The sequence below is a fragment of the Oryctolagus cuniculus genome, chromosome 8 (assembly GCF_964237555.1).
Source record: "Oryctolagus cuniculus chromosome 8, mOryCun1.1, whole genome shotgun sequence".
NCBI classification, from domain to species: domain Eukaryota; kingdom Metazoa; phylum Chordata; class Mammalia; order Lagomorpha; family Leporidae; genus Oryctolagus; species Oryctolagus cuniculus.
The window spans coordinates 113114487-113131830 of NC_091439.1; the positions used below are offsets into that span (position 1 = coordinate 113114487).

The 17344-nt window shown below is 41.7% G+C and overlaps 1 protein-coding gene across 2 annotated transcripts in view; it reads right to left on the reverse strand.

Moving 5' to 3' along the window:
* AGPAT5 (1-acylglycerol-3-phosphate O-acyltransferase 5) overlaps positions 1 to 17344 on the reverse strand; it is a 62638-nt gene that overhangs the window by 36583 nt on the left and 8711 nt on the right. For both annotated transcript variants that reach the window (XM_008274179.3, XM_051832695.2), the window contains exons 2-3: positions 7470 to 7539; positions 155 to 270 (exon numbers count right to left, since the gene is read on the reverse strand). In XM_008274179.3, the coding sequence (XP_008272401.2) occupies positions 155 to 270; positions 7470 to 7539 (186 nt within the window). The remainder of the gene's footprint in view (positions 1 to 154; positions 271 to 7469; positions 7540 to 17344) is intronic.

Below are 17344 nucleotides of genomic sequence, written 5' to 3' on the forward strand. Positions count from 1 at the left end.
GGCCCAGACACAGCTACTGTGGCCGCAGGGGAGTAATCAGCAGATGGAAGACGTCTCTGTCTCCTTCTCTCTGTTGCTCTTTCAAATAAATGAATAAATCTTTTTTAAAAAAAATTTTATAAACTATAAAGAAAGCAAGCATGGAAAAAGTTACCTGAGATAAGTAACACCCATACAATGGAAGCCACTTTAACCCATCTTTCAGCACATAACGCACATGTCCAAGAGCATTTTGCCTGATGGCCAACATATCAGCAATAATCCAGTCAACTGCAAAAACAGAACCCAATTAGTGCACACACAATCCATGTCAGCTCTAGCACTCCTTTCATGGAAACAGATAAAGCGTCTTCACAACGTTCTACTCCGAGTATGCTTTGAAAATACTATGGAAGAACAGTTATAATGACTTTAAATCAACCCTAGATATTGAAAACATATCGATTCTATGGGGTTTTGATTTTTTTTTCATTTTCTGAAAAGCTTTTTATTTCAAGGATAAAACATAAAAATCACAAAATATCAAAATAACCTAACTACAGAACATACATGGGATAAAATGACCTTGTTTAATTCCTATAGTCTAGAAAACATGTTTTTTTAAACGAAAAAAAAAGCATAAGCAAAAAAAAAAAAAAACCTGCTAAACAAAACTGTCAAATACAATGAAATAGTCTGTATATACTCGTATATGTACAATAAAAGCCAAGGACACTTTAGGACACAGTAAAGGATATAAGGCGTTCCAACAAAGACTCACATGCCTTGCCACTGTGCAAGGCACATGGGAACCTACAGACAGGGTCCCAGGAAGTTAATAACTACAACTATATGATTATAGGTATGCTATTATCAAGATTAACAAGGTGTGAGTGAGTTACCAACAGCAATGAAAAACTTCCTAGAACAAATAAACTAAAGCTGAGCTTTCAAACAAAAGGATTGGTCCTTTGCCAAAGCCAAGGGACAGCAATCAGCAAATGTGCAGAAGACAATTTAGAGGGATTTAGATGAAGATGACAACGGATAAAGGCTTCAGAATCAGAAACTTGGATTTAAAAAGTAAATGGCTGCAAACTGCCCTATCTCTTGGTGGGAATGAAAGTATAAAAATGAAATGTGGTCTAGTGTCTACAGATGAATATAAGGATAGTGAACTTGAAAAGAAAATTGCTGAGTCTGTGAGAGGAATATAGTCCCAGCATCACAGGTGTACTCAGGGCCATGGAAATGAGAACAAGTGTAATAAATTAGAGAGAGAAAATGTTTTAAAAATATATTGTAAGTAAAAAAAATAAAAATAAATATTGTAGGAAGAGGGCTGGTATTGTGGTACAGAAGATGAAACTGCCACCTTTGATCCCAGCATCCCATGTAGCAGCAGTTCAAGTCCCACCTGCTCTACTTCCAATTCAGTTTCCTGAAAATGTGCCTGGGAAAGCAGTGGAAGATGGCCCAAATACTTGGGCCTCTGCCACCCACATGGGAGACCCAGATGGAGTTTCAGGCTCCTGGTTTTGGCCTGGCCCAGCCCTGGCCATTGCAGCAATTTGGGGAGTGAACCAGCAGATGGGAAGTTCTCTCCCTCTCTCTCGCTCCCTTTGTCTCTCTCTCCTTCTTTCTATGTCTCTCCTTCTCTCTCTCTCTCCTATGTTTCTCCTTCTCTCTCTCTTTCTATGTCTCTCCCCTCTCTCCTTCTTTCTATGTCTCTCCTTCTCTTTCTCTCTCCTATGTTTCTCCTTCTCTCTCTTTCTATGTCTCTCCCCTCTCTCCTTCTTTCTATGTCTCTCCTTCTCTCTCTCTCTCTCTCTCTCTCTCTCTCTCTCCCTCTCCCTCTAACTCTGCCTTTCAAATAAGTAAATAAAGCCCAGGTCCTTGGGCCCTGCACCCACATGGGAGGCCAGGAGGGAGCCACCTGGCTCCCGGCTTTGGATCGGCGCGCCAGCAGTAGTGGCCACTTGAGTGGTGAACCAACGGAAAAAGGAAGACCTTTCTCTCTGTCTCTCTGTCTCTCACTGTCTAACTCTACCTGTCCCAAAAAAAAAATAAATAAATAAAATAAATAAATAAAATACTGTGTGAAATAAAAGCCAGCAATTTATAGGAACTACAATAGTTTTAATGAAAGGGGAGAGTTCTCCACAGACCACAAAATTATTAACTCTCAGCCATGTCAAATGCTTCAAACAATGCACTGTCCTAGACAGATATCCCAAAGATGGAGAAAAATATCAATTACTGTAGATATATTTTTATTCAGGGGTTATCATTCACAAATTACCTTTCTCTTGATGATTTAAGACATGATTACTATAATCACATAAGTTGCCACGGCTTCCAATAAGCAAAGTGAGGCCTGTAAAGTTTCTCTTCTCTAGTGAGCAATCCCTGGCAGCTATGTCTTTGGTCTGAGATACATACACTTTTGGGTATCAATGATAACTTTTCTCTAAAGTACATAACTTCCCATAGAAGCCTGCCCTCAGGGGCCGGTGCTATGGTGCAGTAGGTTAAAGCCCTGGCCTGAAGCACCGGCATCCCATATGGGTGCCGGTTCTAGTCCCGGCTGCTCCTCTTCCAGTCCAGCTCTCTGCTATGGCCTAAAAAAGCAGTAGAAGATGTCACAAGTCCTCGGGCCCCTGCACCCACATAGGAGACCCGGAAGAAGCTCCTGGCTTCGGATCGGTACAGCTCCAGCTGTTGAGGCCATCTGGGGAATGAACCAGTGGATTGAATACCTTTTTCTCTTTCTCTACCTCTCTCTGTAACTCTTTCAAAAAAATACAATAAATCTCTAAAAACAAAACAAAACAAAAAGCCTGCCCTCTAGCTACTTCTATCTAATGTAATCAAATAATTTAAATTAAATATATTTATCACTGATAAACACATCTCTTTCTAACTGGAAACCATATAACCAACCTTGTTACAACTGTACCTAATGAAAAGTAAACAGACTGTGAATAAATTCCAAGGACTACTTCTCTATGGCTCTGTACAGTTCCAAGGCCAAAATATAATGTGGAACTTAACATCCTTGGGACACAACGCTAATGACCAGATTTGGCATCTTTCTCTTCAATAATTATTTTTTAAATTTGAGGGAATTTAAAACCATATTTTATATTAAAACGAGTATGGGCCGGCGCTGCGGCTCACTAGGCTAATCCTCCGCCTTGTGGCGCCGGCACACCGGCTTCTAGTCCCAGTCGGGGCGCCGGATTCTCTCCCGGTTGCCCCTCTTCCAGGCCAGCTCTCTGCTGTGGCCTGGGAGTGCAGTGGAGGATGGCCCAAGTGCTTGGGCCCTGCACCCCATGGGAGACCAGGATAAGTACCTGGCTCCTGCCATCGGATCAGCGCGGTGCGTCGGCCGCAGCGCGCCAGCCGTGGCGGCCATTGGAGGGTGAACCAATGGCAAAGGAAGACCTTTCTCTCTGTCTCTCTCTCTCACTGTCCACTCTGCCTGTCAAAAAAAAAAAAAAAAAAAAAAAAAAAAAAAAAAAAAAGAGTATGATTATATTATGTCCTTGGATGTATCTTCCAAGAACAAGATTTCCAAAGTACGCCATATTCACAATAAACTGTTCTGGGCTATGGCCTTAAACTTGAAATTTTTAGTGGAAACATGCAAGAACATAAACAAAGGACATAAAATTTGTGCCACCGATATATGCTGGTGAAATTAACCCTTACTCTTAATTCTCAGCTAGGTTTCAGATAGGTGACACTGGATTACAGCTGATTACAGAGGTCAGGGTAACATGAGCATACTTTGAAAAGTTCACAAAAAATGGAATTAAAAGATGTTTATTTTTATGCAAAAATTTAAAAATCTGTTCATGGTTTTAAGATAATGTGTGTGGGGCTGGCGCTGTGATACAGCGGGTTAAAGCCCTGGCCTGAAGTGCCGGCATTCCATATGGGCACCAGTTCTAGTCCCGGCTGCTTCTCTTCCAGTCCAGCTCTCTGCTGTGGCCTGGGAAAGCAGTAGAAGATGGCCCAAGTCCTTGGGCCCCTGTACCCATGTGGGAGACCCTGGAAGAAGCACCTGGCTCTTGGCTTCGGATCGGTACAGCTCCAGCTGTTGCAGCCATCTGGGGAGTGAACCAGTGGATGGAAGACCTCTGTGTCTCTACCTCTCTTTGTAACTCTTTCAAATAAATAAAATAAATCTTAAAAAAAAAAAGATAATTGTGCTTTTCACAAACTTTTTGAAGACCTTACATCCATAAACTTTCAATTTTTTTTTACATTGAAATAAGCTTACCTTTTCATTTCATTTTCCAGAAACTTCCTGGAGTATCCTTGTATATTACCTTTACAAAAATTACTGATAAGGGGCCCAGCATTGTGGCAGTGAACTAAGATGCCACCTGCAATGCTGGCATCCCAGATCAGAGCACTGGTTCCAGCTCTAGCTGCTCTGCTTCTGTTCCAGCTCTCTGTGCCCAGGAAAGCAGCCGAAGATGGCCCAAGTACTCGGGTCCACGCCACCCACACAGAAGACCCAGATAGAACAATGAGCTATAACTGGCCCAAGTCCCACTGTTGCAACTATTCAGGGAGTAAACCAACAGATGAAGATCTCTCTATCTCTATGTCACTCTCTCCTTCAAATAAATAAATCTTTAAAAACTATTCATAAGATACCAATATATATATAGCTATGTAAGAATCTCTAGTGGTGATGCAGTCAAAGCAGTGTCATTGTTCCCATTAACTTGGTGGAAGAGAGGAACAGAGAGCAGTGAGGGGAAGCAGCAAGCTTTACTTTTCTCATCTACATCGTTCTAATTCAGAAGGGTAGTGTGTGGTCTAAAAGAGATTACTATAGCAGAAGCACTGATTACCATGGATCCAGCACCAGGCCAATGGCTAGCTATTCTGATCGTCATTATTGCTGCTAAATGCCACCCAGGAGCCAGGCCCTCCATGGAGATTATGAGATGGCCTATGAAACTGCCTAAGAACTCTGACCAGTAGATAAGGCAGGGAGAGTTTGAGTAGTCCTCCCACTGACACACAGCCTACTGCAGGATAGCTCATGAACCAGCGTCTCTCAGACATGAAAGCTATGCCGTTTCATGGTAGTTAACACACCACACACAATGTTAGTCAACAAATTTGCCATCCAAACAAAAAAGAAAAAAGGAGGAGCATTTCATGAGATTAAAAAGGTAAACAGTGTCAAAAGGAGATAGTTAAAGAAGGACGAGGGGAAGGAATACCACCGTACCCTTGCTGACTCTGCAGAGAAATAAGCTAACAGAAACTGAGAAGGCTAAGACAGCAAAATGTGCCATGCAAAAACAAGGGAGGAGAGACAGTAATTTACATGCCAGTTCTGAACTGCAGCGCAGGAAACTCATTTATTCTGGCAGGCCTAGTAGAGGCCTAACTCAAAGTAACAATTGAACAGCAAGCAGCCCTTGAAGTGGTCTTTCTGCTAATTACGTTTTCTGAGAGATTCTGCTGTGACTCTTAGTATTTGTGTCAGTTTCCTAGTGTTAATAGTACACTTCAGTTATATGAGGGGTGTTCAAAAAGATCATGGAAAAATGCATATTATGAAAAGAAACCATTCATAGATTCAAAAACTTCTATAGCAAAATAAAGTTACCCTTTCAATTCTCTTTTTCCATGACCTTTTCAAAGTACCTTCATATATGATGTTACCACTGGGGGAAATTTGGGGTCACTGGCTCAATGTACTATTTCTGTAAGTTCTTGTGACTCCAAATTATTTTAAAATGTCTTTTAGGCCGGTGCCACTAGGCTAATCCTCCGCCTTGCAGCGCCAGCACACTGGCGTCTAGTCCCGGTCGGGGCGCCGGATTCTGTCCCAGTTGCCCCTCTTCCAGGCCAGCTCTCTGCTGTGGCCCAGGAGTGCAGTGGAGGATGGCCCAAGTCCTTGGGCCCTGCACCCGCATGGGAGACCAGGAGAAACACCTGGCTCCTGGCTTCAGATCAGCGTGGTGCGCAGGCCGCAGCACGCCAGCCGCGGTGGCCTTTAGAGGGTGAACCAATGGCAAAGGAAGACCTTTCTCTCTGTCTCTCTCTCTCTCACTGTCTAACTCTGCCAGTCAAAAAAAAAAAAAAAAGTCTTTTAAAAGTACCTTAACTTTGGCTGGCGCCGCAGCTCACTTGGCTAATCCTCCGCCTGGGGCACTGGCACCCTGGGTTCTAGTCCTGGTTGGGACACCAGATTCTATCCCGGTTGCTCCTCTTCCAGTCCAGCTCTCTGCTGTGGCCCAGGAAGGCAGTGGAGGATGGCCCAAGTGCATGGGCCCTGCACCTGCATTGGAGACCAGGAGGAAGCACCTGGTTCCTGACTTCGGATCGGCACAGCGTGCTGGCCGTAGCGGCCATTTGGGGAGTGAACCAAAGGAAGGAAGACCTTTCTCTCTGTCTCTCTCTCTCTTTCTCACTGTCTAACTCTGCCTGTCAAAAAATAAAAAATAAAAATAAAAAAAATTTTTTTAAAAAGTACCTTTACTTTGGCAAAAAAAAACTAAATGAAAGATCTCTGTGAGATCCCAGGGGAAAGAACGGGCCATCAAAGAAGGAGGTACCTTTCTCTGAAGAGAGGAGAGAACTTTCACTTTGATTATTACTTGTCTAAATAAGATCGGAGTTGGCGAATTCAAAAGGCTTCCATAGCCTTGGCAACTTATGACAAAAGCCTAGGGTGATTACTGATGCCATAAACAAGAGTGTCAATTGTTAAGTCAACAACAGGAGTCACTGTGCACTTACTCCCCATGTAGGAGCTCTGTCCTTAATGTGTTGTACAATGTAAATTAATGCTATAACTAGTACTCAAACAGTACTTTACACTTTGTGTTTCTGTGTGGGTGCAAACTGTTGAAATCTTTACTTAGTATGTATTAAATTGATCTTCTGTATATAAAGATAATTGAAAATGAAAAAAAAGTATCTTAATTAATTTAAAGTATATAGTGCACTACACTGAAAACCAGTCTTCTGTGATTCCTCTGATAGAAGAATAGCAAGCTAGAATTAAACCAAACACATCTGAAGAGGCAAAATGAAATGCAGACATGAGTAACTAATACTGTGTTCAGGAAATGAATATAACCAGCATGCAGCTTAATAAAAAAAAATATAAAATGCATATAACCTTTGAATCAACAATTCTACTTCTAATAACATAATGTACAATAAGAACTAATAGATATTGAAACAGATATTCAAAGAAATAAGAAAGTAAGAACAGAGCTTATTAACATCCATCAGAAAAAGCAGCTAAGTTTAGGACAATGCATGCTTGCACATTCTTGAATAAAGTAAAGTCACAAAAACACAAACAAACAAGGACAGGTATAATACCTGCTTAAAAAGTTTCATGATTTAACAACCCACTTTGTTTAAATATATAAGGACATTATTTTGAATGCCCATCTACCATTTGTACAAAAACCTAAGTTCCATGCAACTGATATACAAACCTGTGCTTCGATGATTTGCTAAATATATTATATTTTCTTTATTTTTTGGCAAATCTCCATATAGCAATATCTAAAAGATAAAACAAAAAGAAACAATGCTTTAATATTTTAAACTGTACTATTATAATGTGCAAAATAAGACAATGTGAAAAAACTGACAAAAATTAATGTAATGAATATTCCCATCTACTGTTAACAAAAATTTGATTTCTCTTAGGAATCTAAGGCATCATGAATATCTTGTTTATAAAGTAGTTAAGTATAGGGCAGGTTAATGGCCATAAAGCAGAATAGAATAAGAAATGTCCTCATGAGAAAACTACAACAGCATTTAATATAAAACACTATTCAAAAACTAAATCTTCCTTTAAAGAATCTACAGTCTAGTGGAACAGACATGCACATAATTAACTGTACATTTTATTACAAAGAGCTGTACACTACAGAGCAGTTATTAAACATGATTTTGGCGGATGAGATTAAGCTGGAAAAGGGTCATAGAAACAAGACCAAACAGAAGTGGTTACCTTTGGAGGCCTGCTTGGGTACATCGAATAGTTTCACACCTAAAACTCAGGCAGAGGAGTTGGGGGACTAAAGCAAGATCAGTAGGGCTCTGACCCAGAATGCCTTCTGAACATGATAAGGATCAAAACTTGACTCTGTAAGTGCCAGTGAGACATGGCTCGGCGGTCAGGGCCTGCATTTCCATCAAGAACGGAGTTCAGGAGGACAGTCTGCAGTCCCAGCAAGGAGCTGACACACAGTGGGCCTCCAATCCACCCATCACTTTTTATTTCTTACACTGAATGCTGGCTATGAGGGTGTTCAGCAGTCTTTCTGCTGTGTTATATGTCTGTGATATGTCATAATAAATAAAAGAAACTGGAGTGCAATGACAAAGACTTCAAAGGAAATGACTGTTCATGGTAGTAGTTTTCAAATTCAGGACATTTTGTTTCTGTATCATGTCATCAAGGATTACGCAGATTATAAATAAGCTAAGGATTTTTACATCTTTCTTGTCCATAGGTCTATCTTTCACTCATGACACTACTCATTATCTTAACAGGAGAGAAAAGGACATTAACCCAACATCTTCCCACATAAATGCAGCTAGATGATGTGAAGTTTTGGAGGTCAGGGATTCAGAGTTTTCCTTCCTGGAGCGCTGCACAATGCTGTGTACATAATGTGTTAAGAGTATCTACCCAATGCTTTTTGTTGTTGTTAGTAAAGCTTATTCATGGCATAAATGATTAAATCAACAGTTTGGACGGGATTAAAGTGGACAGCTTATGAACAATCCCCAATCTTCCACCAATGAGCTAGGACTGCCCCAACACTGAGTCCTCACTGGATTCACAAGTACTGCAGATACATGGCAGAGTATTTCTGGCTAACTTTCTTAGATAGGGTATCCATGTTTTTTTGAGACATGCCTGGCTCCCAAGCTGAAGGCAACAGCAATACTTGAACCATCTGAGAGGCTCTCTTTCCTGCAGAGCTGAGCTAAGAGATTGCTAGCTGGCAGCCTTTGAAGGTAAGTGGTAAACAAGCTATAAAAAGGCATTTTGTTTTCCCAGGATTATAGCGTCAATCACAGAAAAACAGAAGTACAAATTCGGTATTTTATACAGTTATATCTCATTTTAACAAAAAACAAACGTGGTAAAGAGGGACAGAAAAGCAGAGATTAAACATAGTCATCTAATGTCAGGATAAAATGAGAACGTGCAATATACACACTGGCACTAGGAGCATGTAAGTGGAAGCATATAAAAACCGATTTCCTGGGGCCCGCGCTGTGGTGTAGTGGGTAAAGCTGCCGCCTGCAGTGCCAACATCCCAGATGGGCACCAGTTTGAGTCCCGACTACTCTACTTCCCATCCAGCTCTCTGCTATGGCCTGGGAAAGCAGCAGAAAATGGCCCAAGTCCTTGAGCCTCTACACCCATGTGGAAGACCAAGAAGAAGCTCCTGGCTCCTATCTTTGGATCTCTCTCTCTCTCTGTCTCTGCCTCTGCCTCTCCTTCTTTCTGATTGTAACTCTGACTTTCAAATAAATAAATAAATCTTAAAAAAAATTCCTTATTCAAAGATCCATGATCGGTAAGAGCACCACCCACTTAAGAATATTATATATCTCCAGGCTGGCGTTACGACGTAGATGGTAAAGCTGCAGCCTAAATCACTGGCATCCCAAACAGGCACTGGTTCATGTCCCAGCTGCTCCACTTGCAATCCAGCTCCCTGCTTGTGGCCTTGGAGAAGATGGGACAATTGTTTGGGACCCTGCCACCCATGTGCGATATCTGGATTAAGCTCCTGGCTCCAGGCTGCAGCCTGGCCCACCCTTGGCCATTGTGGCTATCTGGAGAGTGAACCAGCAAATGGAAGATCTCTGTGTGTCTCGCTAACTCTGCCTTTCAAATAAATATTAAAAAAAAGGGGGGGGGGCGGATATTATACATCTCCATTCTTTGGCCTTAACCCATTTACTAACCTTCCTGGTAGCCATAAAATGCCACAATTTGCTGCTTTTGATTTTAGAAACAAGCATGTGGAAAACAGTCATCTTCTTAGTAGATACTCTTACTTCTGCCAATGAATTGTCTCAAACCTTTCAAAAAGTATAGGCTGGGCCGCGGCTCACTAGGCTAATCCTCCGCCTTGTGGCACCGGCACACCGGGTTCTAGTCCCGGTCGGGGCGCCGGATTCTGTCCCAGTTGCCCCTCTTCCAGGCCAGCTCTCTGCTGTGGCCTGGGAGTGCAGTGGAGGATGGCCCAAGTACTTGGGCCCTGCACCCCATGGGAGACCAGAAGTACCCGGCTCCTGCCATTGGATCAGTGTGGTGCGCCAGCCGCAGCGCGCCAGCCGCAGCAGCCATTGGAGGGTGAACCAAGGGCAAAGGAAGACCTTTCTCTCTGTCTCTCTCTCTCTCACTGTCCACTCTGCCTGTCAAAAAAAATAAAAAATAAAATAAAAAGTATTTATAAAGTGCAAACAGAACTCAAATGATTTATTAATGCAACAACTAAAGTATTTACACCAAGTTAAAAAAATTTCAGATCTGTAACCCCCATAAGACTAATTTTTCTCACCATCAAAGGGTTTCTAAACAAGTAGTATTTTCAGTACTTTGTGTTGACTATTTCAACAACATGGTTAAATTTGCTCAGCATTTAAAACAGATCTCCAGTGGTAAAGTATAAGTAATGCATTCAACTGGGTAAAAGGGAGGAGGAAAAGGCAGTTCACCTGTGAGGTCACTTACACAGTAACAAAAGCTACAGAAAAACCAATTCAGTCCTTGAAAAGATGATATGCTCAGTAAAAGCTATTCCAACTGAAATGTAAAAGAAGATGGCAAGCTTCTGACAAAATGATTTAGGATCTTAAAGTAGGTATCTGAGCTGACAGCCTCTACATTTTTTCAGTTGTCATAAAACTACAACTCTGGAACTCAACAGAAATAAGAAGTTAGAAAGAGCCACTCTTGACATTAAAACTTTAAAAAATCTGAAAGCAAAGTGAGACGATGAACTCTAAATCTTTCTGTAAAGCTGCAAATCATTTATAAGTACTTTGGATAGAGTTGATTAAGCAGAGAAGGGACTGCTTGATTACAATGTTTCCAATCACAAGCACACAATTTTTAAGGTTTTTTATTTCCAAGGTTCCAAAAATGAACACACATTTCATTCTAAAATTTACCAAATTTCTTCCATTCACTAAAGTGGAAAAGTTACTTGTTTGGTTTTTAGTTTACTAATATGAAAGGGAAGAAAACTTTTCACTTAAGAAAATGGGTTTTCGGGGCTGGCACTGTGGTGCAGTGGTTAAAGCCCTGGCCTGAAGCATCAGCATCCCATATGGGTGCCGGTTCTAGTCCCGGCTGCTCCTCTTCGGATCCAGCTCTCTGCTATGGCCTGGAAAAGCAGCAGAAAGCCCAAGTGCTTGGGCCCCTGCACCCACGTGGGAGACCAGGAAGAAGCTCCTGGCTTTGGATCGGCACAGCTCTGGCTGTTGCAGCCATCTGGGGAGTGAACCAGAGATGGAAAGACCTCCATCTCTACCTCTCTCTGTAACTCTGTCATTCAAATAAATAGAATAAATATTTAAAAAATAAAAAAAGAAGGAAAACAGGCTTTCAAAATACATAAAAAATTTAAAATAGTTCTTAAGAACTTACAAAATATCCAAATATATAAACTATGAAATCATTGTACAATTGCCTATAAGTCTTCCTGCACTACCTCACTATAATTATTTCTAAGTCAATTTTTCCTCATAACCTACTTGCCTGCACACTCAACCTGTTCTACCTTCTAACCCAGATCCCAGAGTCATGACTCCCTCCTCTGCACCACAGGCTCCCTGACTGTCCTATCAGAATACCAATGATACACTGGGCATACCCATTTACAAGTCATATTCCCCTATGGCCTATTAGCTCCTCTTGGCAGGGACTAGCACCCAGATGGTTTTCAGCAGATGTTTTCTGAGTCATTAAGCTTGTACTTTTATATTCAAAAGTAGCCTAAGCAGGTAGTAAAACAGAATCTAAAGTAACAACGTCAGAGGGGCAAAAATACAGGTCATTCTTTCCTGGTTAAAAAATACAAGAGAAGGGGCTTTGTGCTGTTGCATAGCAGGTTAAGCCTCACCTGTGGCACTAGCATCCCATACTGGTGCAGGTTCATGTCCTGGCTACTCCTCTTCCAATACAGGTCTCTAATGGCCTGGGAAAGCAGTGGAAGATGGCCCAAGTGTTTGGGCCCCTGCACCCACATGGGAGACCTGGAAGAAACTCCTGGTTTCAGATTGGCCCAGCTCCAGCCATTGCAGCCATTTGGGGAATGAACCTGTGGATGGAAGATCTTTTCTCTCTCTCTCTCTGTTAACTCTACCTCTCAAATGAATAAGTAAAATCTTTTAAAAAATACAGGAGAATTTCAAAATCTCTGTGGGAAAATGGATTTAAAAGATAATCTACATTTTCCACAAATTTTCTGTATTTATCTCAAAAATGTCCACTTACTTTCAGCATGCAAAACTTGAGATCTACCTAACTCTTTTTGTTGTTGTTTTATTTATTTGAATGTCAGAGTTACACAGAGAGAGAAGGAGAGGCAGAGAGAGAGAGAGAAGTCGTCTACCAGCTGGTTCACTCCCCAATTGGCCGCAATGGCCAGAGCTGCACTGGTCCGAAGCCAGGAGCCAAGAGTTTCTTCCGGGTCTCCCACGCGGGAGCAGGGGCCCGAGGACTTGGGCCATTTTTCCCAGGCCATAGCAGAGAGTTGGATGGGAAGTAGAGCAGCAGGGTCTCAAACCGGTGCCCATATGGGATGCCAGCACTGCAGGCGGCGGCTTTACCCGCTATGCCACAGCACCAGCCCCAAGATCTACATACTCTTTAAAAACTTTTATTGTTGGGGAAGGTGTCATGGCACAGTGAGTTAAGCCACCTCTTATGACGCTGTCATCCTGTATCAGAGCACCAGTTCTAGTCCAGGCTGCTCCACTTCAGATCCAGCTCCCTGCTAATGCACCTGGAAAGGCAGTAGAATACGATGGCCCAACTACCTGAACCTCTGCCATCTATGTGGAAGACCAGGATGGAGTTCTTGGCTCCTGGCTTTGGCCTAGCCCAGATCTGCTTTTTGCAGCCATTTGGAGAGTAAACCAACAGCTAGAAAGTCTATGTCTCTCCCTCCTTCTGTTGCTCTTTAAAATAACAACTTTCACTGTCCATGAATACAAAGGCTGCTTTTGAGAGATTAGAATAAAACACTCTAACATATCCTGGTGTAGCCTAAGAATTACTCTGAAGGCAACTGAGAAAGAGCAGATACAGAGGAGCTATCTCAACACTCTCACCCCAGCCCCAAGCAAAGGTGAGTGATTTTCCATTTGCAAAACAAGCCTTACTAAACAAGAGTTAACTATCTTGCATTTTCTCCTTTGTATACAACCTTTAGGAGCCCCAAATCCATTTTCCTTTGTCTAGTCACTTCTTCACTATTTGTCACCCTTTGTTAAAGTTATATATAAGCCATTTATTGGGCTTTCATTTCTTTTACAAGGCTCTTATGCATGTAGAAATATTAACCAAATTTGTGTTTCTTCCTCCTGTTAATCTCTTTTGTCCATTTAAGTCAGAATTCCTAGCCACCTAACCGAGGAGGATAAAGGAAAAATTTTTTTCTGCTCTACATATGGTGTCAAAGTCAATAACAGCACATGTTAGGAAACTGGTACAGTTTTATCTATTGCACAATCTACACCCTGATTTACATCCTATTCCCCGGTTCCCGCCGTCATTGCTGAAAGCCAGGTAGCCACATGGCCCAACTTACCTGTGCCAAGCTCCACCCCCATCCTAATGGGATTCACTGCTCAGGCTTCCCTGCCCGGCCTCAGGCAAAATTTTAAAAGGGCCAGTCTCTTGGCTCCTCTCCTCCTCTTGTCTCCTCTCTCCTCTCTGTCTCTCTCTCTTAACAGTCTCCTCTCTTTTTCCCTCTTCGCCCCTTCCCTTCACTCTACTGAGTTTTCCCCAATAAACTCTTTCCCTTACTCCGGTGTTTGGTGTGTTTTGTGATGGCTAACAGAAATATATAACAGCACAGGCTTCAAAGTACCAGACTTGAATTAAAAGTTGAATTTTAGGGGCTGGTGTTGTGGTGTTATGAGTAAAGCCGCTGCCTGCAACACCAGCTTCCCATATGGGCACCGGTTCTGTCCTGGCTACTCCACCTCTGATTCAGCTCTCTGCTAACGGCCTGGGAAAAGCAGCAGCAGATGGACCAAGTGTTTGGGCCCCTGTCACCCAGAAGGGAGACCTGAAAGAAGCTCCTGGCTCCTAGCTTCAGCCTTGCTCGGCCCTGGAAGCTGCAGCCGTCTGGGGAGTGAACCAATGGATAGAAGATTTCTCTCTCTTTCTCTGTAACTCTTTCAAATAAACAAATAAATCTTCATGAGAACATGATACCTAGCCTGTCCATATTTATCTCTGTACTTATAAAGTGACTGCATTAATAGTAACTTCTCACAGGCTTTGGGTGAAACATATGAGATGATGTAAACTACTTTACATTATTGACGGAACATAGAAACCATGCCTAGATTGTTCAGTTGGTGCTACTATCCACTAAAGTAAATTTTGTTATTAAAAAAAATTCTGTTAAGTGGGGCTGGCGCTGTGGCGCAGCAGGTTAACGCCCTGGCCTGAAGCGCCAGCATCTCATATGGGTGCCACTTCAAGACCCAGCTGCTCCACTTCTGATCCAGCTCTCTGCTATGGCCTGAGAAAGCAGTAGAAGATAGCCCAAGTCCTTGGGCCACTGCACCTACGAGGGAGACAGGGAAGAAGCCCCTGGCTCCTGGCTTCGGATGGGCGCAGCTCCGGCAGTTGCTGCCAATTGGGAAGTGAACAATCGGATGGAAGACCTCTCTCTCTCTCTGCCTCTCCTCTCTCTGTGTAACTCTGACTTTCAAATAAATAAATAAATCTTTAAAAAATGGATAAAAGACATAACTGCCTAGTCTGTTTGCCACCCTCTTCCCCTCAAAGTCCCTGATTACAAAGAAATGAAGCTATAAAGAATTTGAGTAAGATTTTATATGTATAATATATATATACACACACATATATATAATTTATAATTTAACTACTTTTAAAATAATTTGAAATGAAATTTTAAATCTATTTTTTTCTTTTTTTTTATTTATTTATTTATTTATTTATTTATTTATTTTGACAGGCAGAGTGGACAGTGAGAGAGAGAGACAGAGAGAAAGGTCTTCCTTTGCCGTTGGTTCACCCTCCAATGGCCGCCGCGGCCGGCGCACCGCGCTGATCCGATGGCAGGAGCCAGGAGCCAGGTGCTTTTCCTGGTCTCCCATGGGGTGCAGGGCCCAAGGACTTGGGCCATCCTCCACTGCACTCCCTGGCCACAGCAGAGAGCTGGCCTGGAAGAGGGGCAACCGGGAGAGAATCCGGCGCCCCGACTGGGACTAGAAGCCGGCATGCCGGCGCCGCTAGGCGGAGGATTAGCCTAGTGAGCCGTGGCGCCGGCCCTTAAATCTATTTTTATGTCAGTGAAATGAAGTCATAAGCCATGTAACAACAATTTGGTCAATGACAGACCACGTATATACAATGGTGGTCCCATCAGACAGTAACAAAGCTGAAAAACTCCCACAGCCTTGTGACTTCATAGCATCATACCATCATGAGGTGGTGGAGCAATGCAACACATTACTTACATGTTTGGGGTGATGCTGATATAAACAAACTCACTATGCTGCCCACAGTACAAAAGGATAGCATTATTACATACACTATATAATAACTGAAAATAATGATAAACAACTGTTACTTTTTTACTATACTTTTTAATCATTACAGTAGATCCCTTTTACTTGCAAAAACAGTTTTCTGTAAAAGTATGCATGTTATGCCTTCTACATCTCTTATTGTGTCTCTTGATTGCACTGAGTGACTGACATACACCGCGTGGGTTTGTCTAAGTATACGCTGTGATGGTCCCACAATGACAAAATCACCTAACTACACATTTCTCAGAACTTACTCCACTGTTAAGTGATGGCTGACTGTACACTGCCAGCTAATAAACAGAAGATTTCTACAAAAAGAACATAAAAACTGTGGTACTATTTGTTCAGTCTGAAACATTTCATTGAATAGAAAAGTATTAATGCCCTTCTGAAACAAGATCAAAATAGTAAACATAGTTGTTAGCCTAAGAATCAAAATACAAAATAATTATCACTATTTAAATGGCAGAAAGCCTCTTGGTGCTGGACACATTTTACATCCTCTCTCCACAGTCTCCTTATTTTAGAAGTGTGTTTATTCTGGGCATGTTTGATGTACCAATCATTGACCTAGGCAGTTCTGTATATTATCTCACTTAGTCTTTAAAATAGTATGACTTCAAAAAATGATTCCATTTAAGAACTTGAAATGTTGAACTTGAAATGTCGATTTAACCAAGTTGACACACAGTGTGGCAGAGACAAAGGTTTTTCATCCCAAAATCCTTTGACTGTGACAAAACTATTCTTTACAAAAATTCTGAATAAAAAAGTCAAAGGAAAAGGCTTCCCCTATGTTAGAGGCTTATGTAATTTTAAGCTTTTAATGTAAGAAACTCATGAGAAAAAGCTCAAAAAAAAAAAAAAAGGCAAGTTAACAGGAGCAAAGCAGCAGTACATAAGTATACAGAGAGAGTAATAAACATGTTACACTCAACATACAGGTTAATCTACTTATATATACAACAGCTCCCAAGAAGTAATATCCAAAGGGTAGAATTTATCTCACTAAACATTCAGGATTTTTTTCCTTTAATTGACACCTTTATGAAATGGTAAATTTTATGTGTTATTTCAGGACAGAGACTTCTATCAATGTAAAACGTGCTGGCACCTACTATGCACTTAACACCTAATATGTGGCTGAACCTTAATATAATTCTGGTTTCCATGAACCATCAATCACCCTCATTCCTGCTGACCTTGCTCCTGGAATTTCATTCTGAGATGTGGGACAATGAAACCATTTTCCAAGTGTCACTTATATTTGTACATACATCAGTCCTCTAAAATGCAACAATTTATTATTTGGGGTTGTCATTGCTATTTCCTAAAGAGAACTGTAAGAAACAAAGTTAAGTCTTGGAAACGAAATAGGTTCAAAAATCACAGAAGGTGCAGCCTTCAAGTGACAAGTAAACAAAGGTGTTCTGTATGGGGGGCTGTCCTAAGAATATTCTTCTTTCACAAGGCATTACTCATTCTCTGTCTCACTCCTGAGGGCAGAATTCATCTACCTTCCTCCTTTATC